At 39.2% G+C, this 23,157-nt stretch overlaps 1 protein-coding gene across 10 annotated transcripts in view; it reads left to right on the top strand.

Moving 5' to 3' along the window:
- Nucleotides 1–80: 80 nt before the first annotated feature.
- The window catches only part of Nphp3 (nephrocystin 3), a 40,707-nt gene continuing 17,630 nt past the window's right edge, over nt 81–23,157 (top strand). For 5 of the 10 annotated variants that reach the window (XR_010047571.1, XR_010047572.1, XM_063249002.1 and 2 more), the window contains exons 1-17: nt 81–559; nt 2,480–2,605; nt 3,158–3,308; nt 5,071–5,223; nt 6,351–6,484; nt 8,860–9,020; nt 11,754–11,910; nt 13,126–13,200; nt 14,581–14,754; nt 16,399–16,502; nt 17,489–17,603; nt 18,120–18,263; nt 18,682–18,779; nt 20,018–20,120; nt 20,527–20,609; nt 21,845–21,983; nt 22,526–22,690. Coding sequence is in view for 4 of the 10 variants with exons in the window: in XM_063249002.1 (XP_063105072.1) it covers nt 167–559; nt 2,480–2,605; nt 3,158–3,308; nt 5,071–5,223; nt 6,351–6,484; nt 8,860–9,020; nt 11,754–11,910; nt 13,126–13,200; nt 14,581–14,754; nt 16,399–16,502; nt 17,489–17,603; nt 18,120–18,263; nt 18,682–18,779; nt 20,018–20,120; nt 20,527–20,609; nt 21,845–21,983; nt 22,526–22,690 (2,475 nt within the window). In the remaining 6 variants the exon portion in view is untranslated. Of the gene's footprint in view, nt 560–2,479; nt 2,606–3,157; nt 3,309–5,070; nt 5,224–6,350; nt 6,485–8,859; nt 9,021–11,753; nt 11,911–13,125; nt 13,201–14,580; nt 14,755–16,398; nt 16,503–17,488; nt 17,604–18,119; nt 18,264–18,681; nt 18,780–20,017; nt 20,122–20,526; nt 20,610–21,844; nt 22,048–22,525; nt 22,691–23,157 lie in introns of those variants that run through there. The other 5 variants (XM_063249005.1, XR_010047573.1, XR_010047575.1 and 2 more) reach the window with 5 other exon arrangements.

Here is a 23,157-nt window from a genome sequence, read left to right as displayed (position 1 = left end):
AACAGGTCGGCAGTTTGGAGGCTGGGAGGCCCGCCCACCCGCGCCCCGCCCCAGTCGCCCCGCCCCCTCGCAGGCCCCGCCCCGTCCGATCCGGCTTGCGGGGTGCGTTGCTGCCCGACCTTGCGGTCCAGCTTCCCGGCTGGAAGTTCCGCTGACCACTCGCGGCATGGGCACTGCCTCGTCGCTCGTGAGCCCGGCGGGCGGGGAGGTGATTGAGGACACGTACGGGGCGGGCGGCGGCGAGGCCTGCGAGATCCCGGTGGAGGTGAAGCCCAAGGCCCGCCTGCTGCGCAGCTCGTTCCGCCGGGGCGCGGGGGCGGCGGCGGGGACCGGGCCCGGGTCTCTGCCCCGCGCGGCGGGCGGGGCCGGGCTGCTGGGCGCCAGCTTCAAGTCCACCGGCTCGTCGGTGCCGGAGCTGGAGTACGCGGCGGCCGAGTACGAGCGGCTCAAGAAGGAGTACGAGATCTTCCGGGTCAGCAAGAACCAGGAGCTGTTGTCCATGGGCCGCCGCGAGGCCAAGCTGGACACCGAAAACAAGCGGCTGCGGGCCGAGCTGCAGGTAACCCGGCCGGGCGCGCCAGGCGCGCGCTGCCCCCCACGCTGACTCGCCCTCGCTCCCACCCCGGCCCCTCTCCTAGTCAAGCCCTGGGCAGAGTTGCGCGGAAACACGTCCTAGTTTTGAGGGATCATTATTTCCTGAGTCTCAGCTTAACTCTTTGAGCTCCTCTTCTCTTTTTCACTTTCGGATCCATTCATTCAGACACCTGGAAGCACCTTAAGTTCCTTACTACTCGGGAAGTAGACTCCCTAGGAGGAGGCTCCACAGACTGCTGGTGACCTCTGCTGAAGCCGCCAAGCATCCTTCTAGGAGTGCTGCTTCCCCACTCTGACTCCTTCGGGCATAACTTCCAGGGTGGGACTGATGGCTAAGTTTCTTTTAAAAGGAAGCACAGAAGCAGGCTTCGGTGATATTAATATGAATTTTTCTGGAAGCCTCCTGGTTTCACCATCTTAACTACTGTGGCGGAAAACCCTCCCTAGATGTAATCAAGTTTCCTTAGACAATTTGGGTAGTTCACTTACAGCATCTACCACAGGCCTCCATTGTTGTAGCTCCTTAAGGTAACATGTAAGCTATAGGTTGCTTTACTGCGAACAGAGCTTTAAGACTTTATGCCAGTGTTTGAGGGGCTTCGGTGGGATTTGTGTCATTTGTTGCTCTTCTTTACTATGGGGGAGAATTCTGAACAGCCCAAGAGTTCCTGGGCTCATCGAGGCAGGAATTAAAAACAAGGCCTGTGAGAGAATAAAGTCAACTATCTCTAAGATGATAATATGTAATCTATTAACTAGTGATTTCTTACTGTTTGTTTTTTTTGTAGTTCTGTATTACTTGTACCCTTACACCGCTTTTTGTTTTGTTTTTTCTTTTTCCTTTTAAATAAAATTTAAAAAAAGAAAAAACCAGGCCTGTAACTGATTTAATATAAGTTAAAGGAGCCTGTTTTTATTGTGGGCATTCTGCTAGTCGGGTTTCTTAACCCTCTTCGTTCTCTTTATGTGTTTAATGTGTTATCTGGGAAGATTTAGGTAGCAGCAGTCACTGTCACTGTCACTGTATCAGTTCCCTGTGTTCCAAATACCTGATTTCATGTGTCCAGGCTTTTGAAAGCCACTGTGAGATGGCAAGAAGAAAAGAAGACTGGCCTGGTGGGGTAGTGCATGCCTGTAATCCCAGCATTCTAGGTGACTGAGACAGGAAGATTACAAATTTGAGTCCATTATAAGCCATTTAATAAAACCTTGTCAAAAAAAAAAAACCTTGTCTCAAAATAAAAAAGACTGAGGGTGAGACTCACTGCAAAGGCCCTAGGTTCAGTCTTCAGTACCATGAAAAGAAAAGGTCAAGCCAAACAGGCAGAGTACAGCGTAGGTTAACAAATGTCACAGTCCCAGATTACTTCTGTTACTAATCCTGCTTCCATACGTAACCCAGTGGGTTCCTTTCTCACATAGAAAGCATGAAAAAAGCATGCATATATATTTCATTCAGGAGGTCAGACATTTGCAGGAGGCCTCTGCAGTGTATCAAGAAGTGTGACAGCCTGGGAATGGTAAGATGACTTGACACATAGTGCCAGCAAGTACACAGACTCCCAGAATTAATGACCCTTTAAATTAAACTCACCAAATCATATTTTTATTCTCTTAGAAAAACTAAGGTATGGGGAAGTTTAAGAGCTGATCAGTATTTCAAAGGAAAAGTATTAATTTCTATTGAAACCTTGATGTCTAAACATGTCATTTGCTGTAGTTCAAACATGTTTGCATTTTTTCCATTATGGGATGGAATAAAGTGACAGCATGCAATCGAGAATGGATCAAATAGTAGATAATTAAAATTCTAGGACATATGTATGTAATAATGTAAAATTTGGAAGAAAGTTTTATTAAGCGATAATAAGATAAATTATTCCAGGCGCTTCAGAAAACTTACCAGAAGATTCTTCGGGAAAAAGAAAGTGCTTTAGAAGCAAAATACCAAGCAATGGAGAGAGCAGCTACCTTTGAACATGACAGAGATAAAGTTAAAAGGCAATTCAAGGTAATTCCTTAAGTTTCACCCTCAGAGTGACACACAAATAAGTGCATTTTACAATTTCATGTAATACTGTTGTGAGCAAGTAGAATAATATAGAATTCATGGAAAGTTCTCAGAACTAGAATTAAGCACTTCTTATATTTTTGAGTTAGACTTGGTAAACTTGAGATAATTTCAAAGAAACGATGTCACAGTGGACATTCTAATAAAACTTTTGGGAGAAAAAGGAAAGCCATGTTGTATGTAGGAAATCTTTTTGAAATGTTTGGTGATGCTGTGTGTTGGGGGACCTGCCTAGGAAGGAGAGAGATAAAAATTTGCTAAACGCTATCTAGTGCCCGTGAAACACCCTTGCCATACACATCCATCCTGCCAGAATCCCAGTGGGTTCCAGTTAGAAAACAGTAAGGGACGCTTTCTGGGATATTCATCCTACAAAAGAGGAGATGGAGGACTGAATGATTATAATCGTATGAATGAAAGATGTTGCTCTTAAGAGTTGATGGCACAACTTTTTGATTATGGAAAAGAACTCAAAATTCTCCTTTTAAAAAGATTTTTAGGGAGACCAAAGAAAATGAAATTCAGGACTTACTGAGAGCCAAGCGAGAGCTGGAGAGCAAACTTCAGAGGTTGCAGGCTCAAGGGATCCAAGTATTTGATCCTGGAGAGTCGGATTCAGATGACAACTGTACAGATGTTACTGGTAAAGTTGTTTCCTGTTTATAGTATGCTAAGCGGTAATAATAATGATCAGCATAGCGATAGTGATATCGTGGAGCCAACTCCAGATCCTGCTCTTTGCCTTGTACTTGTATTGTATTAGCTAGTTGGTTGTTTAGACTGCTTTTGTAGAGTTGTACTTTTCCGTGTCTTGGCTGTTCAGGAACCACCTGTTCTTGAAGGATGTGACGTAGCAGGCTCAGCTCAGGTTCCTTCTATCATGTTGCTCTGCCAACACAAACCCGTAGCTTGTCCTTGTGGTCTAAGACAGCTGTGCTGGGACCCAGCATCACACCTGCATTTTATCTGAGGAGGCACAGAAAGAGGAGAACACATTCCTCTCCTAAAAGGCACAACCTGAAAGATACGCAGATCATTCATGCTCAACTGCCCTTGTCCAGAACTCTACCTATTGGAAAGTGTAATCGATAGCAAGGCAAATGTGCTGAAATAAACTGTGAGTTTCTGTTAGCAGAGGCAGAGAAAAAAAGTTAGTGTTCTCTGCAATTTTATTCTTCTGCATAATGAGGTGTTCCGTGCAACTGTCACTTAGAATGCTGGTGTTACATTTCATTGAGTGGTTTCCATTTTTAGTTTTGTAAGCCATTTGAAAAGTTTTTTGCCCTATAATTAAGCATGCAAAGTATATTTTTCTAGCAACAAAGAAGAGCCCGAAATCATAGAATGAAAACATTTACCGTATTCTTAAAAAAAAAAAAGGTTAATAAAGTCAGCCTAAGACTGAAAAAAGGAAAAGATTCTGTATACAGAGAAAATGTGCAACCATTTTATAAGGCAGTGTCATGATTTCCTACAAAATAATGTACTCTGGAGTCAAATATGGTAACTGTTCACTTTTTTTAACTTCTATTTTAGTCCCATTGAAATTGAACACTGCCCTGGGACTTCTGTTGCTAACTTTTGAGAAAAAGATGAAATGATTCTTAGTGGCCACAAGCAACTGAAAAAATGCCTTGATGCTGTCCTAAGGGTCATCATGATTGTTTGAGTACTGGCGTGTTCAAATATGTAGTGTCTCAGAGTGATCCTAATTGTATTGGCAAGTTCACAAAAACAACTTAATATTTTCTTGTAGGTCTTTGTCATATTTTGATTTAAAGCTAAAGAAGGAATCTTGAAAGAATATCCCCATTTGAGATTCAAAAAGCTACAAATAGTAAACTTAGTTTTGTCAGAGGTGTAGCCAGAAACAACAATCTATGTATAGTTAGGACGCCATATAGATAACCTGGCAAATATCAGTTATTAGGAGTCATGTATTATAAGTGGCTATTGATTCAAATGTTAATTTTATGCTGCTGGCAAGTTGGAAAAGTTGCATTCCCTGTGCAGACAGCTTATAATGGAGTAAAGGTGTTAATTATTAGTGCACAAGAAGCAGTGTCTTCCTTAAAATCTTAATTGATACATATGCTATAGTTAGAAATTATTTTTGTAATTTTATGTGAGCATTTTTAGCTGCCGTCTTACTATAATTTGTTTTATGTACTGTTGTTTCTTTTCTTCTTTCCCTTTTTGATCCCCTCTTTGAATTTGAGATTGTTAACCAGGATTATGTTAATCAGAACCTTAGAATTTTGTCAAAAATTGATGGCAAAGTACTTTCCACATTGTTAAATATTTCTTGAATTTATAATACTGTATTTTTAACATGAAAGAACCTGCTTAATCTTTGCAATGAATCTTTGGACATTCACTAAGATACAAATCTCTTGCTCTAACAGCTTCTGGAACCCAGTGTGAGTACTGGGCCGGGGGAGCCTTGGGCAGCGAGCCCTCCCTGGGGAGCATGATCCAACTTCAGCAGTCCTTCCGAGGCCCGGAGTTTGCACATAGTTCTGTGGATGTGGAAGGGCCCTTTGCAAATGTCAACAGAGGTAACACATGCCACTTGCCAGCGACCTGCTTGGTGGTAGTGACTTGCTGTTCTGTAAGCTTGCATGAGAAGAGTTTTCATCAGCGGAGCCTGAAGTTTGCCCTCTTGGTTCCTTCTATGGACTCATCACTCTTCACTGATGCCATAACTGACTGGAGTGCAAGCTTACAGATTCATATGGGGATCAGGCACCAGCCACCCTGACCAACCAGATTCTCTCTAGTCCATGTGCCTCTGCTCTGCATTCTCAGGCACTTTAGTTGAACATCAAGAGTTTGATGTAGATTAACTAAGAAAAAATAGGTTTTAGGTTTTTTTTCTACCTCTTTCGCAGTGTTGAAGGTTACAGCATGTCGTGGAACAAAATACAGAAAGTCCTGTGAGAACATATAGTAATCTAAATCCAAAGAATTTGCTTATTGATTTTATATAGTGTTCAGAATGCTGTAGGATCTGTTCAGAATTTCACTATCAGCATAGACCTAAGAAGTTGTAAGTACTTCTGCTTTTTATTAAAATTGGAAGTTATTTTTCTGTCAGCAAAATGAGAACCATTTTTTAAATTGTACATTTAGGCAAATATATATTAAAATTTGTATTTTCAACCAGGTATGATGGCACATGCCTGGATTCCCAGCACTTGGGAGGCTGAAGCAGGAGGACTGTTCCAAGTTTGAGGCTAGCCTGGGCTACATAGTGAGGACCTGTCTCAAACAAAACAAAACAAAAGTTTTATTCTCGCTAACCCACTGCAAGGCAGCCTTTCATTTTATACCATACTTAAACTTACCTGAGTCTAGCTCAAGAGAAAGCAGGTGAAATGATAGGTTATCCTGGGAATGCTGACCCCATTGAGGAGTAGGTCGTGTCAGATAGTCCTGTAGCATTTGCCTGGAACTGCTGCTACCCCAAGAAAGACCATTGGTGACAGTTGTTGCTTCAACTCCCAGAACAGAATTAGTCACTAGAGAACAGATTCCCTACTATGTTATTGTAGAAGCTATATCAGTATGAACTCGTGAGATTGGAGTCCATTCTATATGCCTGTGTGTTGTTAGACCTGCTTGGAATCATCTTGTCAAATGTGTTCGGTAATTTTGCATGAACTTACAGCAGTTTTGTTTTCAGATGACTGGGATATTGCTGTAGCTAGTTTGCTGCAGGTTACTCCCTTGTTTTCCCATTCTCTGTGGAGTAACACTGTCAGATGTTACCTCATGTACACAGACGAAACCCAGCCCGAAGTGGATCTTTTCTTGAAGGTGAGGATATTTATACATTCTCTAGTCACTGCTCTAAAATATGTTAATTTTATATCATATCCAAGTCTATTGTATCTAAAGCAAGCAGTTTGTTACTGACTCGATGACACATCTTAAAGAATTGGAAGCATCTTGAGCTTCTCTCAAAGAAAATCTTGTTCACTCTTAAGGGTATATGCAAAGAGAGGTAGATGGTGAGCTAAGGTGTTTGTGTTTTAACTTTCTGGAAGTAGCTCTCTTAGAACAGGAGCTAAAACACAAGAAGATTCTGATTAATTATAGATGGCTTCAGATATCAAATTACGATGTTGCAACTTTATGTTTTTAAGTATTTCTTTTGCATATTGCATAAAAAAGTTTAATCTTTATCATGTTTTCTTAAATTTTTCAAGGAAGCTCTTGGAGTTATTATAAGTAGGGGTCAGTTGACTATAAAACCTGTAGACCAGATGTGGCCTGCTGCCTAATTTCACATTCTTAAATAGTTGAGGAAAAACAAAACAAAAACCAAAACAGAAGAAGAATATTCTATGGCATGCAAAAATTCTATTAAATCTAAATTTTAATGCCTATAAATAAAGCTTTATTAGAACATTAACAGGCCCGTTCATATATATGTGCATATATGTATGTGTGTGTACATATATATATATATATTATACAATAATATGTCTATGGTTACTACAAGACATTTCAATAGTAGAAAAAATTGTGACAGAAACCAAATAGACTGCTAAGGTCCTTGCTAAAACAGCCAATTTATTAAACAGTTATTTTTGTGAAGATACTTGCCATCAGACCCTTTGTGGAAACAGTTTGCCTACCACTGTTACGAGTGAATTTTAAACCTGCATGTCACAAGCTAAACCCACTATTTTAATATCCTTCAGATTGATTAATTCACTTAGTTTTCCTTTGTGATACTTCTTACTTTCGGTAAAAGAAAATAAAACAAAGACATTTTGAGGGTATTGCTAATTTCTTACATGATAATCCTCATTACTCAGTAACTTAATTTATTGTGGACTGACATATTTTTACCAGACACGTGTCTGTTTTGGTGTTCTAATGTATCATAGTAGAAGTTTTGCACTATCTATAGATCTATGGATCTTTTTCTGTTTGGGAGTTTGGTGGTGTTTTTTGGTTTTTGTTTTTTGGGATTTTTTTTGGCAGGAGTAGAAAGGATGCTGAGACAGAGTTGCTGTGTCTAGGCTGGCCTAGAACTGGCTGTGTAGCCCAGGCTGATGTCCCATTTATGACAGTCTTCGTGCCTCAACTTCTAGAGTGCTAGGAGTACAGGCAAGCAATGCCACACTCAGCTGTAGCTATATTTTTCATTCTTTAGAACAAATTTACAATAGATAATAGCAAAAAGAAGCAAATACCAAAGCAAAATAGTCTAATACTTTCTCCTGTATAATCCTAATACTTTGTTAGGATTATAAAATAGATCATTTTCTGAGCTGGAAAATATCCATGCTATTGAGTGACCATTATTTTTGGATAGGAGAAATGAGCCTCCCCCCTCCCCTGCTTTCTTTTTCTGGATTTTAAAGAGAATAAAACCAAACAAAGTAAAACGGAATGCAACCTTTCAAAATAAAACAGTGAAAGTGATACAGAACTTCAAAACAGGATAACAAAAAATCAACTATTGCTACTGTAATGCCTCTTGTTATCTTCAAAATTGCTGCCCATACCATCAGACATAGTAAAATCAAACAAAATAGATTGAGATAAAACCAATTAAAACAGAACATTGAATAAAACAAAACAATAAAACAGTAAATCAAAACAGTGAGAACAATATTGCATTTCAAAAGCAAGATAGGAAAATCCCCCATAGTTGCTGTGTTGCATAGTGTTATCCTCTAAATAGATATTTGGACTGCTGGCTTTAGTTCTGCAAGGTCAATCAAGCAATATAAGCATTAAGTTGTTTTTGTACCTCAGTTGCTATCAACTGCTGAATCAGCCAGTCGCTTACAGAGGGGAGAGGGTCTAAGCTTTTCTTGTCTCCCAGACTGTGTACCAGCTGGCTCACAGGAAGGGTGCGTCCTCTTTCTCCACTTGACCAACAGTTAACTGCTGCTCACCAGGAGGACACATCCTGTTTCTCCTCTTAGCCTGCAGTTAACACCAGCTCACGGGAAGGGTGTGTCCTTGTTTCTCCTCCTCCTGCCCACACTTAATGCCAGCTCATAGGAAGGACACTTCCTGTTACCTCTTGCCTTTTTTTCTTTAAAATGTGATTATTACTTAAAGTTTTTTGTATTGGAAAAATACCCAACATAACCTGTTCTAAAGTTTGCCTTTTAAAGTAGTGTGAATCTTACTACAATATGCTTTTATATAATTTCATTTGTTTTTAGGACTATTCACCTAAACTTAAAAGAATGTGTGAGACAATGGGATATTTTTTCCACGCTGTTTATTTTCCAGTAGATGTTGAAAATCAGTACCTCACTATAAGAAAATGGGAAATTGAGAAGAGTTCTTTGGTTATTTTATTCATTCACTCAACTTTACCAAGGTAAGCTTTTTTAAAGTCTTCATTTACTATTGGCATTAGCTGTACATAGAATTGAGATTATCAAATGAACTTCAAAGAGAAGTCTAATTGCATTTTTATAGTAAAAAACAGTACATGAATCCAGGCATGGTGATATATACCTGTAATCCCTGAATTCTGGGAGGCTGAGGCAAAAAGATTACAGGTTTGGGCCCAGTCTCAGAAATTTAGCAAGATCCTATCTTAAAAAATAAAAAAGGGCTGGGGATATAGCTCAGTGCAAAGGCGTTGAGTGCAAGCCTTGTTACTGCAAAAAAAGGAAGAAAAAAGAAAAATAGTGTGTGAAATTCAATAAATTCTATAACTAGGTTACACTTAAAATAATTACTATTTTCAGACTGAGAATTGTTTATAGGTTCAATGATTGGCATCCTTATTATAAAGACCATTTGAATCCAGAATTGACCAAGTTGTTTGGTTTTGCAAATAAACTTTTCTTGGTACAAATTCACATTCATTTACTTGTATATTTCTGCTGGCTGCTTTCACAGTACAATAGCAAATTTGAGTGCACAGTTAACAGAGACCACATGTCTTGCAAAGTGGGATGTGTTTACTCTCTTGTCTTTTACTGAAGAAGTTGATGATGGCTGATTTCCATAATCAGTATTAACCTTCATGTTTTCTTTCTTTGCATAGACTTGGAGAAGTATTTGTTTTGATTGGTTTTCTTCTGTTTTATTTTGAGTTTACCATGTGTGGTGGTACAGACAGCTATTTTTAAGAAAATGAGAGACATTATGGTAGCCATTGTTGATTTCCTGTTGTCTTGTTTTGAAGTCCTGTATTGCTTGCATTGTTCTGTTTTGATTTGCTTTATTCTGTTTTCTTTTGTTCTCTTTAAAAGAAAAAAAAAAAGAATTGGAGAAGTATAATGGTACCTCAATTCATGAATTTCATTCTTTGCACAGTTCTGGTTGCAACTTGCCTCCCATGTGCAGCTTGCAACCAGAATCGTGTTAAGAAACAGGTTCATGGATTGAGGCACCACTGTACATGAACTTTATGTGTTACATAAGTACTTGAACACTGGTATAGATGTTGAACTGTAATCTAAATGCTGTGAGGAGCTTCCTTCTTAAGCCCAATAAAATGAATAATTTTTTTTTGTTGTGCATATGGTCATGCTAAGGAATCTTTCTGCAAATAAAGATTTTTTAGATGTATAAATAAAAGAAAAAATAAGTTTAACAATAGATAACTTTGCTTTGTAGATTTTTGTATGACTGGATTTAACCCTTCCAAAGCATTTCTCTTTTTTGCTTGTGGACCAACTCTGACTTTCAACAGTGTACAGAATGTGTAGGTCTTACGATTCACCAGTTTTCCTCCATCGTCACCCATCACTGGTCCTTAAGACTCTGCTCTGTGGCCGAGGGTAGTGGCACATACCTGTAATCCCAGCACTTGGGAGGCTGAGGCAGGAGGATTTCTGTGAGTTTGAGACCAGCCCGAGCTACAGAGTGAGTTCAAGGCCAGCCTGAACCGCATGGTGAAACCCTGTTTCAAAAAGACCAAAAAGAAAAAATCTTGCCCTTTGGCCTGGTGGACTGGGCACCAGCTGGCACTGAGACTTTACCCCCAGGGTGGCCAGGCCCAGGGAGTCCTTCAACTTGATTGCCTTCAGTTGAGTTTCACTACCACTCTCCCCATTTTTTTCTTCCTGTTTTTATATTTGCTAAGGATATATCTTGTTTTATTGCTTAATATTTGGGTAGCATTTTATCTTACTTGAAAATATGACGTTTGTTGTGACATCATTTTTTAAATTATCTTTTAATCTTTGGAGCCATCTATTTTTCTCTACCTAAAAGAGATTTGTTAATAGAATACTGCACATTACTTTAACATTTTCAGCATTTGTTTTTATCTTAATTTTAAACTTTTCTTAAACTTTTTTTAAACTTCCTTTTCCCTTCATTTCTTTCATATTTTATTATTTTATCTCATCTTTCTTTTTTCATTGATGTCAGAAATGTGGCAGGAGGAATGGGCTTCACGTCACAGCCAGAGGCTGTCGGGGCCTTTCTGTTTCTCGGGTTGTTTCTCACCTCTCCCAGTACCTCCAGTGTTTTTCCCAAAAGGTGAAGCTAGAAAAACTGCCCCCAAACAGCTTGGGAGCTTTTGGGAAACACTTTCCTGATCAGTATATGTAGATGGAACCTGCAGAGTTTCTTGAAGATACTGTTAATTCACTCTTTATATAAGAATCCTGTGTGATAAAAACTTTCACAACTCGGGTCACAGAATGATTGGGATTGAAGCGGTCTTCACAGGCATCATGTTAGCTGTGATGGGAAAAGTAGGTAGGAAGTCGTATTCAGTGAGGAACACGGGTTGTGCCTCTGCCATTGTTCTTCAGAGAAGGTGCAGTAGGAAGGAAGGATCAGACTTCTTCAAGAACATTTGTAAAAATTATCATGGTTCTCTGAAGTAAAGTTTCAACTTTTTGAAAACCTTTACTGCTATTCATTTGCTAGCCACTTGAGCTTCTCTAGTGACCCCCAGATGTTTCTCATAGTAGATGCTACATATAAGGTCAGAAAAGAGTATTAAAAATATCTCTTTGGGAAGGGCATAACTCATTCTGCAACTGGGCCTTTCCTGGCCACTTGTAAGAAACCCCAGGACTGGCTGTTAGGTTGGTTGACTGACTGTGCAGTGTAGCATAAGAGATGCCCATTTCCATTGTAGCCTTTTATTGGAAGACTGCGAGGAAGCTTTCCTGAAAAACTCTGAAGGAAAACCACGATTAATTTATCATCGTTTGGAGAATGGGAAAGTCAGTTCCGACTCTGTCCAGCAATTGATTGATCAAGTGTGTAACCTCAGTAAGGCCCACAAAGCCAAGGTAAAATTCCCACAATTTTTTTTTTTGAGAATGTGCTTAGCAGAGGGAAGATCCAGAGCAAAGGCCCTGCGATGGACCTGAGCCTGGGTGCTTGGGAGTTTGAAAAGGAAGCCAGTAGGCCAGCAGAAGGGGCAGAAGAGACAGAGAGGCTTTAAGGCCTCTTGTTTTTATCCCCTTAGAGTAAACTGTAAGGGCCACAGGAATGGCACACAGCAGAATGACAAGCCCTGACACGATCCTGTCACACTGATCCCTTTGGTTGCTGTGTGCTGGGTGGAAGGAGACTACAGTCCAGAGAGACATGGGCACAGTCTGAGAGCTGTGGCAGCCATCTTGATGAGAGCGTGGAGGCCAGACCAAGGCCATGGTAGCAGAGATGATGAGATAGGGGAAAAAAATGAAATCTTTTTCCTTGAGTGTACCATCGTTGACACTAAATCACTTATGTGACCTTGGCTAAGTTACTTTACTTGTCTAAGTTTCAACTTCTGTAAGCCAGGGTTAATAGTAGCGTCTCCCTCTTACGGCTGTGAGGGTGAGTGAGCTTTTGTTTATGTCCAGAGCTACAATGATTGCTGATACATAAGCACTTTATTTATTTACTTACTTACTTATTTTTTTTTATTTAAGAGAAAAAAAGACACAGAAAAGAAAAACAAAATGCAAAAGAGACAAGCAACAGCAGCAATCCTAAAACAGTAACAGTATAGGCTTTCAAAACAAGATGATAGGAATTTAACAATGGTTATTATATCGCATGTTGTTATCTTAAAAAGAGTTGCTAAGATTACCAGGTATAGACATACAGAATTGATCTGAACATATAAGTATTAACTGTTCTTTTCCATAAACTAATAGAATTAGTATCTTAGGTATCTTATGTACATTTATACAAACTTATGTCCTTTTCCTTTGTCTTCTTTCTTTGTTTTACCTATCCCAGTTTCTTCTCCTCTTTGAGCAGCTTCCTATCCTTACATGGTATTTATTGTAAATTTTGGATTGAATTTGCTCTTTCAGTTTCTTACACTAGGGAGACAATATGGTATTTACACAAGTGAGTTTGAGTTATTTCACTTATGAGAGTGGTCTCAAGTCGCACCCATTTGCCTGTAAAAGCCTGGCACATAAGCACTTTAAAAGTGTTTACCACCACCTCCTCCTCCTGCTGTTCCTGTGTTTTCCTGTTATTGAAAAACTTTGTGTTTCTCCCAGATCATTGATCATTCTGGAGATCCTGCAGAAGGAGTATATAAAACTTATATTTGTGTGGAGAAGATTATTAAACAGGTAAATATGTGTCCATTGTAAGATTTTTACCTAAAATATTTTAAGGCCACTTTCTATAATATTGAGTATTGCAGAGAAAACCACCTACTCTTTTGACTGCAGTACCTGAGGAAAACAACATCACTTCTGTTGGGAATCCATCTAGTAGAGTGATCAGGAAAAACATGCATTTGACTCAGTAGAGTGGCTCTCAGATTCAGTGTGCACTTTGGGTATTCATGTATTAGAAAATCCTCGATTCTCCCTCACATATTCCTAACAGCAGCAAGAGATGGAAGCTTACCTCCAGGGGGATGAGAACACAGGCCTCGCAGGTGCAGGAACTGAAAGTTTCTATGAATTTCATTTATTGTCTCAAAAATGTATGTGCATTATATATTCTGATAATTATGACTGTTTATTTTTAATATATATCATCGTTAAAATTATGGCACATGCCTGTAATCCTAGCACTCTGAGGCTGAGGCAGGAGGGTCATCGTTGAGTTTAAGGCCAGCCTGAGCTGCATGAGAAAGTTCAAGGCAGCCTGCACTACATAGTGAGACCCTGTCTCCAAAAAAACCCCCTACATATCAGCAAAATAGCAGTAGCTATGACAGAAAGAAAAAGGAATCCCTCCCCATGTTCCTTCAAGTAAAATGTGGGCAATGGGAAGATACTTCATGTTTAGCCTGTGCTTGCTCTTCAGGACTGCTGTCTCCCCAGAGAAGCAGGCTCTCTATTTGAGAAGTAAGGAGTCAGATTACAATTAGGGGTAATTTATTATCGTAGAAAAACAGTGAGCCCAAAACACAGTACAACATCTGGCAGTGTATCTATGTAATATTCTCTAGTAGAAATATTGTCATCCGTTTTGATCTTTTCAACAGTCTACCAATTTTAGGACTAAGATAAGTAAAATAAAACAAATTGAGCAAAATGAAACTGACCATATTTACCATCTTTAATGCTTAAAGGACAACTTATTTTCAGTGATCTAATATATTTAAGACTAAGTATGACAGCAAAGATGCTTGATATCAAGAAACTCCATATTAGTAATTAATTCCTGTGGCACTCTATGCCTAAGTCTTCAATGTTGGCACACACTTTAAAATTATTTACACCCACAATAATACCACAGGTTCACTGTAACTTTTTTCAGAAAACAAATCCTGTATGGGTCAAATGTCTTTAGTTTTATTTTAAATAAAAACAAGTCTTTATGTTTTATTATTATTTGTCTTTATTTTTAAATGAGTGTTTATTTAGCTTTGTAGTTAAAGCTTTATATACATATTATGCACAGGCCATACGTATTATATACAGACTCGCGTGCTAGCCCCTGCCCCAAGGTCTGTGTTCTTCATTCAGTTTTGTGTGTATGTGTTTGGTGTTTAGGACATACTGGGTTTTGAGAACACAGACCTGGAGAGTAAGGATTTGGGTGCTGAAGAGCCCATTCCGGAAGAGGATGACTTTGGGGATGTCCTGTGGGACATACACGATGAACAAGAACAGATGGAAGCTTTTCAGCAGGCCTCTAACTCAGCCCACGAGTTGGGATTCGAGAAAGTAAGCTGTCAGCAGACTATGTTCTTTTGTTCTTCTAAGTACCAGCCAGTTGGCACTTACAGGCTGCTTGGCGATTGTGTTTTCACCTAAGCATGGTTAGGTTTATGATTGCATTGTCTGCTCTTACAGTTTAATTGTCCTCGTCGGAGATGTGTGTGTGCGTGTATCATGTGAAAGACAAGTGAGACCCCAAGTACTTTGATTATAGATTAGGATTCACTAACCGTGGATACATTGTACCAACATCTACCAGACAAGGTTTAGGGGAGCTGGGAAGCTTGTTGAGAATTGTCAGGTGTCTGTTTTTCTCATTTAAAAGAATCAAAGTATCAAACATTTAGAAAGCATACAATCAGATCAGTCCTTTATTGGTCTACTAAGAAACCCTAAATGCCTTAACAAAGAAATATATCTGAGTTTAATAAATAATTTTATAAAATTACTGTTGGAACTAATGTTCTAAAGAATAATAAGGAAGCTAATATTTAACAGTTGCATTATTATAGAACTTTAATAATTTAGGCTGTGTTTGCATCCTGATTCTGTCATTTTATACTAGATCTTGATCAAATCACTTAGCTACTCTAAACTTGACCTTCTCTTCTATAAAATATTAGTACCTACCATATAAGGATTTCTCAGTTGTTGCAAGGATTAAGGGAGATACTATGTATATGATACCTGACCCAGAAGAACGGTTAAATTAGTGGTTATTTTATCAGAGATTTTATCTGTGGTAACACTGAGCCTTGGATTAGGGTCTGCCTAAGAACACAGACTGTAAACTTGAGATTTAAACCTCCAAACCTTGTGCTGCTGCTTCCACAGCAAGGGATGTAACTTGGGAACCATAGATCTGTAAGGGGACTTGGTGTGGGACCAGGAACTCAGTTGTCAGGATTTTTGAGGTGATGCCTCAGTGAAGTTCTTCCTTTTTCCTTCAGAGGCATCACTGCCACTAGAAGTATTTGAGTTCCTGGGCAATTTATTCTCGGCAGTATCTACACATGACAAGCAAAAAAATGAATTGAAACACCGTAGCAAGTAATCATTTCTTATAGAGAATTTGGCTGCCTTAAAACCAGCCACAAGGTGATGCAGTGACACATCCCTGTAATCCTTGCACTCTGGGAGGCTGAGGCAGGAGGAACACTAGTTCAAGCCCAGCCTGGACAGCCTTTTCACCTCATTGTCTGGAGCAGATTGGTATACCAGAAGGAACACCTTTAGAAATTGAGGCGATCTCCAGGACAAATGATCCTTCTAGGATGGAGATCCAGGATGCCTGGCAGGGACCCTGAGTCCTGTTGCAGAATTTCTGGTTTAGGGCTCCACTTTGTTACTATTTTACCTATTGGCAGCATCCTGGATGTTGCAGAATCCTACAAGGATCCGAAGTGTTGTCCTTCACCATTAATTTAGGCACCACTATGGGAAAAGAAATTGGGGACCAGGCTTACTGCCTCTAGCATATTTCACCAGACATTGACATAAGCAGTCACAAAAGTGCTGTGGACCAACAGAGGAGTTTGCTTTCTCCTGCAGCCTTTCTCCAGTGTGTTCAGAGGATACTCAGAAGTGGATTGTCTTTATTATTCTTGGAGACATACGCTTCCTCAGAATTTAAATAATTTTCGTTTTCAGTATTATCAGCGCCTTAATGATCTAGTGGCAGCACCGGCCCCGATTCCACCCCTTCTGGTGTCTGGAGGACCAGGTTCTGGAAAGTCCCTTCTTTTATCCAAGTGGTATGATGCAGTGCAATTAAATCATCTTTTCTTCCTCATCGCTTGAATAACTGAAGTCCTTCCCAGGATGTATTGCATGGCTGCCTTCCTGCATGACCTGTACTAAACATTAAAAAGCCACAGAGGAATAGACTGATGGGTTTATGCAAGGTAGTGTGCAAACTTCAGATGTCAGAAGCTAGAGAATGGGGAAGGAGTAGAAAACCTGGACAGCCACTGTTAGGTAGGGGACACCAGGTAAGGTCGTGTGCGTGGAATGAGGTCAGTTGCAGAGAGATGCATTGTTATTTTCAGTTACTGACTTCATCTTAAAAGTTTACTGAGATTTACATATTTAAAACAAGACAGACCACTCAGAGTAAAACAAATTCTAAAAAACATCAAAATTAAGGTTAATCTTAATGATGAATGTCAATTCTTTAGATTATTAAGGTTCATATAAACTAATGAATCTTTATTGTTGTTATGTAAAAGCAAGTAGTAAGAACATTTTTTATTCATAACTTTTTACATTGACTAGTGAAAATAAGTCAGTGGTGGTGAACCTACGGCATGTATCACACAGTGGGAAATTTGTACCATTGAAAACTCTAAAAAGATTCATTATCACTGTATAGGTCATTGTTTCCTTTTGATTGCTCTTTCAAAAATACACTTAGAAACTAGTATTTTTATACCTAATAAGTTCTCTAATAGCATTTTTAATTAAAACTTAACACTTTTACTAATACCTTAATCTCCAATGTAAACTGCATTAATTAATACCAATTTGTAATGAAATGAATCTACGCTTTTTAAAAGCATATTTAAAGATTCTCAAAATGGAATAAAATCAAATCTCCATATTTATTCGAAAGTGACTAACATGTACTTACTGACAGGTGGTATTTAATACCTAGTTCTATGGAAATTTTTTTAAGATTTTTTTTTTTATTTTAAGATAAAAGCATTGCCAGTCTCCTGAAAGTCCTGTGTTTTCCTTTCAGGATTCAGTTGCAGCAGAAGAGTTCCCCTAACATGCTGATCCTTTCCCATTTTGTGGGGAGGCCCACATCAACCAGCTCAGAGTCCTCCCTAATTATTAAACGGCTGACTCTAAAGGTACCACACACTGTTGTTGGAATGATCTGAATTTTACTTAAAGTGAGAAATTGTTGGAGCTAAGTATCATGAACAAGTGTTCATTATTACCAGCTGAGCATCCCCAACCTGAAATCTGAAATGCTCTTCTTAAGATCTGAAACTTTCAGAGAATTTACCTGACAGCACAAATGGGAAATTCTACACCAACTTCTCAGGGCAATGAAGATGCAGACATGTTGAAAATCCTATATAGGACCCTTTAGGCTGTGTGAGAAGGTGAATGTGAACCATGCATGAGTTTGGGGTTTAAACTGGGGCTCCATTCCCAAGGAATCTTTTTATGCATGTGTAGATTCTCCAAAGACTGAAAAAATCTTCTATTCATTTGGCTTTGTTTAAGATTAAAAATAGTAGTCACTATTATCGTGTCCTCTTGGGGACTCAGTTTTGATTTCAAAAGTAGCCAGAGAAGGATCTCTCAGCAGATGGGATGAAGCAGAACTACTGTGATTCGTGTCCCCTGTCACTTCGCAGTTGATGCAGCACTCCTGGTCAGTGTCCACGCTGACGCTTGATCCTGCCAAGCTGCTGGAAGAATTCCCACACTGGCTGGAAAAGCTCTCTGCTCGACATCAAGGCAGCATCATCATCATCATCGACTCCATAGATCAGGTTCAGGTGAGTTGTCACCTTGGTCATGCGTTGGGGTCCTCTCCTGGCTCCCTAGTTCATACCCTTGGGGGAGAAATATTGGTGTTGTTTCTTCTATTTATGCTTAGTTTCTACAAAGGAAGCATTTGGATTTTTTAAAAAATACTGCCCCAATAGACACTAGTACCTTACTGGGAAAGACCAACTGAACTTGCATAATTGCCAAAAACTAATTGAAATATTTTTAGGACTTTGACATTTCCTTAAGTGTCCCCAATTCAAATTCAAATACCACTTATTCTTTTAGATCCTAAGATACATCATCCACTTTTGTGCTTAGTAAAAGATACCAAATGAGAATTTCATTTTAATTGGGAGGAACTATTACTGGATTGTGTTGAACTACGTTGATTAACAGATTGAATTTGGTTTTTCTATTTCTAAGCAAGTTGAAAAGCACATGAAATGGCTCATAGACCCACTGCCCGTGAACGTCAGAGTGATTGTCTCGGTGAACGTGGAAACCTGCCCTGCGGCCTGGAGGTACGGTGCTCGCTCAGCTTCCTGGGACCGCACGAAGCATTTGAAGGGCAAACAAGGGAAGGTTTCCATAAACATTTGTATTTTTCATATAAAAGACAGTGATGAGGAGGAGAAATGGAGGAGTCAAAGAAAATGACAACCTTTAGGTTGTGGTGGGAGGTTAGAAGTGAGATGTAAGGGAAAGGAGAAAACTTGGATGCCTCCAAGTTTCTAACTTCAGAAGTTGAAGTAACTGTGATTCTTGAGCTGAAGTAAGAAGCAGGAAGGGCAGGCAGGTGTGTAGGGAAGAGCTGGTACGATCAGGGCTTGCACCTGGTTAGCTTGCGTTGTCACTTGTGGATCTCAGCATGGAAGCCTGGTGAACAGTTCAATTTATGGGTGAGAAAAGAAGGGTGAGCAGAGGGAGAGGGGTCAGCCTGGGGCAGTCGCCTCGACTCCTGTTAACTTGAAATGCAAGCTGACAGCAGCTGCCCTCAAAAAAGTAACATAACGTTGAAATCTGGTTTTTGTCTTATTATTACTCTTCTTGGTTTTTTGAGACAGGGTGTTGCTGTGGGGTTCAGGCTGGCTTTGAAATCAGCATGTAGCCTAGGCTGGCCTTGAACTCACAGAATCCTCTGTCCTCAGCGCTGTGGGTATTGGGATTACAGATGTGCTTACAGGGCAGTGTTTTCCAGTCTGTTTTTTACCACTATAGAAGCCTTGGACGTTGGTTTTCTAATCACTCTTCCTAAGAAACTTTTATACTACTCATACCTTGTATATCAGTTTACATATATAAAAATATGCATATATGTTTGCTTTATACATAAGAGTAAGATTTTTTTCAGCTCCCCCGCAAGACATGGTTTGTGTCACCACATTGAGAACACGTACTGTAATATTAAACTTAAATTACATTGTAAGTACTAGAGGACAAAACAGTCTGTGTCACTCCATATAAGCACCATACCTAGGTTTAACTTTACTGAATACAGAACTTACAGCTAGAAATACTCTGTCACTTAACTGTCTGATGGATGTGCTCTTTAATTTGTAACACTTCATTGTGATTAATTAGTGACAAAAATAATAGCCATTAAAATGATTTGTTATTTAATATGATGAGTGAAGATTAGTTTTATTTCTCTTTATAAAGTCAGTATAAAAAATTAACTCCTGTAATGGACTTGTCTTATGGGTAGATTACAATCCTTCTGTATGATTAGGATTTCATTCTTCTTTTCTTTAAACAAAAGGTTGTGGCCTACACTTCATCTGGATCCCTTAAATCCAAAAGATGCAAAGTCTATTATAATTGCAGAGTGCCACTCAGTAGATATTAAGTTAAGTAAGGAGCAGGTAAATATTTTTAATTTTGATGCTAACTTTACTTTCTCCTCTTCCCTGTAAAACACATGATGTAAAATTCCATATAGGAATTCTGTCGTCACAAGGAAAATTGAGGTTTAGTAATTACCTTGGTAAATGCATCCCCTCTTTACTGGCATCTATAGAAGAATCAATGTAAGGAATTTGGGACTTAAGTGTACTGTGTAACATTAATCAGGTTTCCACACCAGCAGGGCCTTATGTCTACATGGTGTTAGGGTGGTGGTGGCCGGGATCCCTAGGACGTGGTGCAGGTCCACTGGTGAGGGGGCAGGAAGGGCACTGTGTCACCTGACATATTTGCTGTGCATGGGTAGCAGTGACTGCTTCATTACAGAGGTGTCTGTATTTTGTCATGTTTTGTGAACTGGTACAGGAGAAAAAGCTAGAACAACACTGTCGTTGTCCTGCCACCTGCAATGCCCTCTATGTTACCCTGTTCGGCAAAATGATGGCACGGTAAGTGGGAGTCGTTTTCTGTAATCTTCTTGTGTTTCACATTTGCTGCAGAATAATTCACTCTAAACTGAGATTTGCTTGTGATAAGCTTCCTCCTGCTTGTCCCTATAGAGGAACTAAGACTCAGTGACCATGTGACTTACAGCTGACCATAGAGCAGCCTATGAATGATTAGAACCTGTCAGTCCATCTGATTTTCATCCCACTAACCTTGCTCCACCGGGGTTGCAGAAGGAGGCTGCCCCTGAGTGTCCTTACCACTGCTAAGGCACTCCAGGCTTTGGGTATTTGGAGGACACAACTGGGGTAGAGTTCTTGGATATAAATACATTGGTAGGTAGGTAGGAATTTTTAGTTGTCTCTGGTCTCAAATCACAGTAGTCGAGTATTTCTGTCTTAGAGATCCACTAGAAATCTGCCTTAGATAAGCGTTGAAGTGTTTTACTACATTTATTTCTTTTTTGGTACCACTTCACTCTGCTTCATCCACCCTCAAGCAGAGAAAGAAAAGATTACAGTGTTTTTATTATTCTTCAAAATAAATTAAAATCCTAGCACGCTTATTTCCAGACTCTGAACCTAGTACTCTTGTCTCTTAATTGCACATTTTCATCTCGAGCATCAAATTTGAAATGAAAAGAAAAATCTAAAACTTAAAATGTGCATGACATTTTGTCTGTCCTTCTCTCCGCTATGCTGTGGTCTGGCATTCTGTCACCATAAAGAGGCCAAGTCACAGTGAGCTTTTCAGGAAGGACTATGTGTGGATCCTCTTCATTTTTTTGTTCGTATTTATGTTTTTAAAAGAAACTACTATAAATACTTACAAATGAGCCCTCTACTGACTTATTTGTAGTTTAATATTTTCAAGATGGTAGCTCTATGCAAATTTAAATTGCATGATTAACAAGCACTGTTCATCACTGTTTCTATTTCCTGTGTATGAGGTTGGCGTGAGAACCATGTCTTACTCACTTCTGTGTTCTACAGTGCGTAATTTCTTGACATATAGTAAGTCTCAGCATGTGTACTGAATTAAATTTAATGCTGTGTACTAATGTAAACTCTGTGCCTCTAGCCATGTCACAAAACTGCCATTTCCGTATGTCACATTTTATTCAATTGTCTTACGGTGACAGTGCAAAGTGTAGAGGTCACATTGTCTTTATTGACTGCAAATTTTTCAGAGATGTTATTTGCCTATAAGGAATTAACCCTGTTCTTAATTCCAACAGTGCTGGGAAAAGAGGCAATTTAGATAAAATCCTTCATCAGTGCCTGCAGTGTCAGGATACTGTCGCGTTATACAGACTTGTTCTACACTCCATCCAGGAGTCCATGGCCAGCGATGTGGAGAAGGAGCTGATGAGACAGGTGAAGTGCAGTAAACTTTCAGAAAGAAGATTGGTTGGCCTTATTCCAAATTACAGGAACTGAAGTAAATAATCTTTTAACTTTGTGCTTGAATATATTTTGAGCATATACAGGAATCTGGAGGCCACAGTGTGCTTGCTGATATTTGCTTTTTCCTGATTATTGGGACTTCTCTTCTGTTCATATTCATTGGTTGGCTTTGGTTTTTTTATTCAAATTGCTGGTCCAAATCTTTTACCCATTTTTAAATTCTTCACTGTACTTTGTTCATGTCTGTGAGCTAAAGTTTCCTCATTTGCCCTGCATGAGAGACTAGCCCTTGGGAGGTGAAGTGCTTGATTTTAGGTACACACTGTCTTACTCTTGGTTAATATCTTTTGATCAAGAGTATTTTATTATAAGGAATCTATTTCCTGATTGAATAAATCATTTAAATTATAAATTTGGTAGAAGATTAATGTTTAAAAGGATTACGGAAATTTTAATTCCTGTTAGTTACTTATAGAAACGTTTTGTAACTACTGTTCATTTTTTTTTACTAGGTTCTGTGCCTCATCAATGTTAGTCACAATGGTCTGAGTGAATCAGAACTAATGGAACTCTATCCTGAAACACCCTGGGCCATCCTGACCTCCCTCATTTACAGTTTATACAGCATGTGTTTGTTAACCTATGGTTGTGGCTTGCTCAGGTTTCAGCATCTGCAGGTAAACATCATTTAAGCATCTTTTACTTTTTTTTTTTTTAACTTTTAAACGTCAATGCAGGATATCATCCTATTATATATTATGCTGTTATTACATGTTTCAGTTACTAAACAAAGCGGAAATTTGCATGACAGGTTTTTTGGTTTCTGTTATTTTTGTTGTTTTTTGCAGTGACTAGGTTGAGATGTAAAAACTGCCCAATATTATGTTATGTGGCATTTTTATGAGGTTATTGTTACTGTGAGAGATAGTATATGAAAAATTCGTGAGTTGCAGTACAGTGTTGTTCTCATGGTACAGGATCATATGCTTAAAAGTGTATTGAAAATGTACATCTATCAGAGGTTCTTAACCACAATAAAAAATTTTTTGTGCGTGTGCTGGGGATTGAACTCATGACTGCATGCTTGCAAGGCAAGCACTTAGGACGCTGAGCTAAATCCTCAGCCCCACAATAAAACTTTTAA

Source organism: Cavia porcellus, unplaced genomic scaffold (assembly GCF_034190915.1).
Source record: "Cavia porcellus strain 051 isolate PalLab524CR breed Dunkin Hartley unplaced genomic scaffold, mCavPor4.1 scaffold_5, whole genome shotgun sequence".
NCBI classification, from domain to species: domain Eukaryota; kingdom Metazoa; phylum Chordata; class Mammalia; order Rodentia; family Caviidae; genus Cavia; species Cavia porcellus.
The sequence above is the reverse complement of the archived record's forward strand: the minus strand, read 5'-3'. Positions and strand labels throughout refer to the sequence as shown.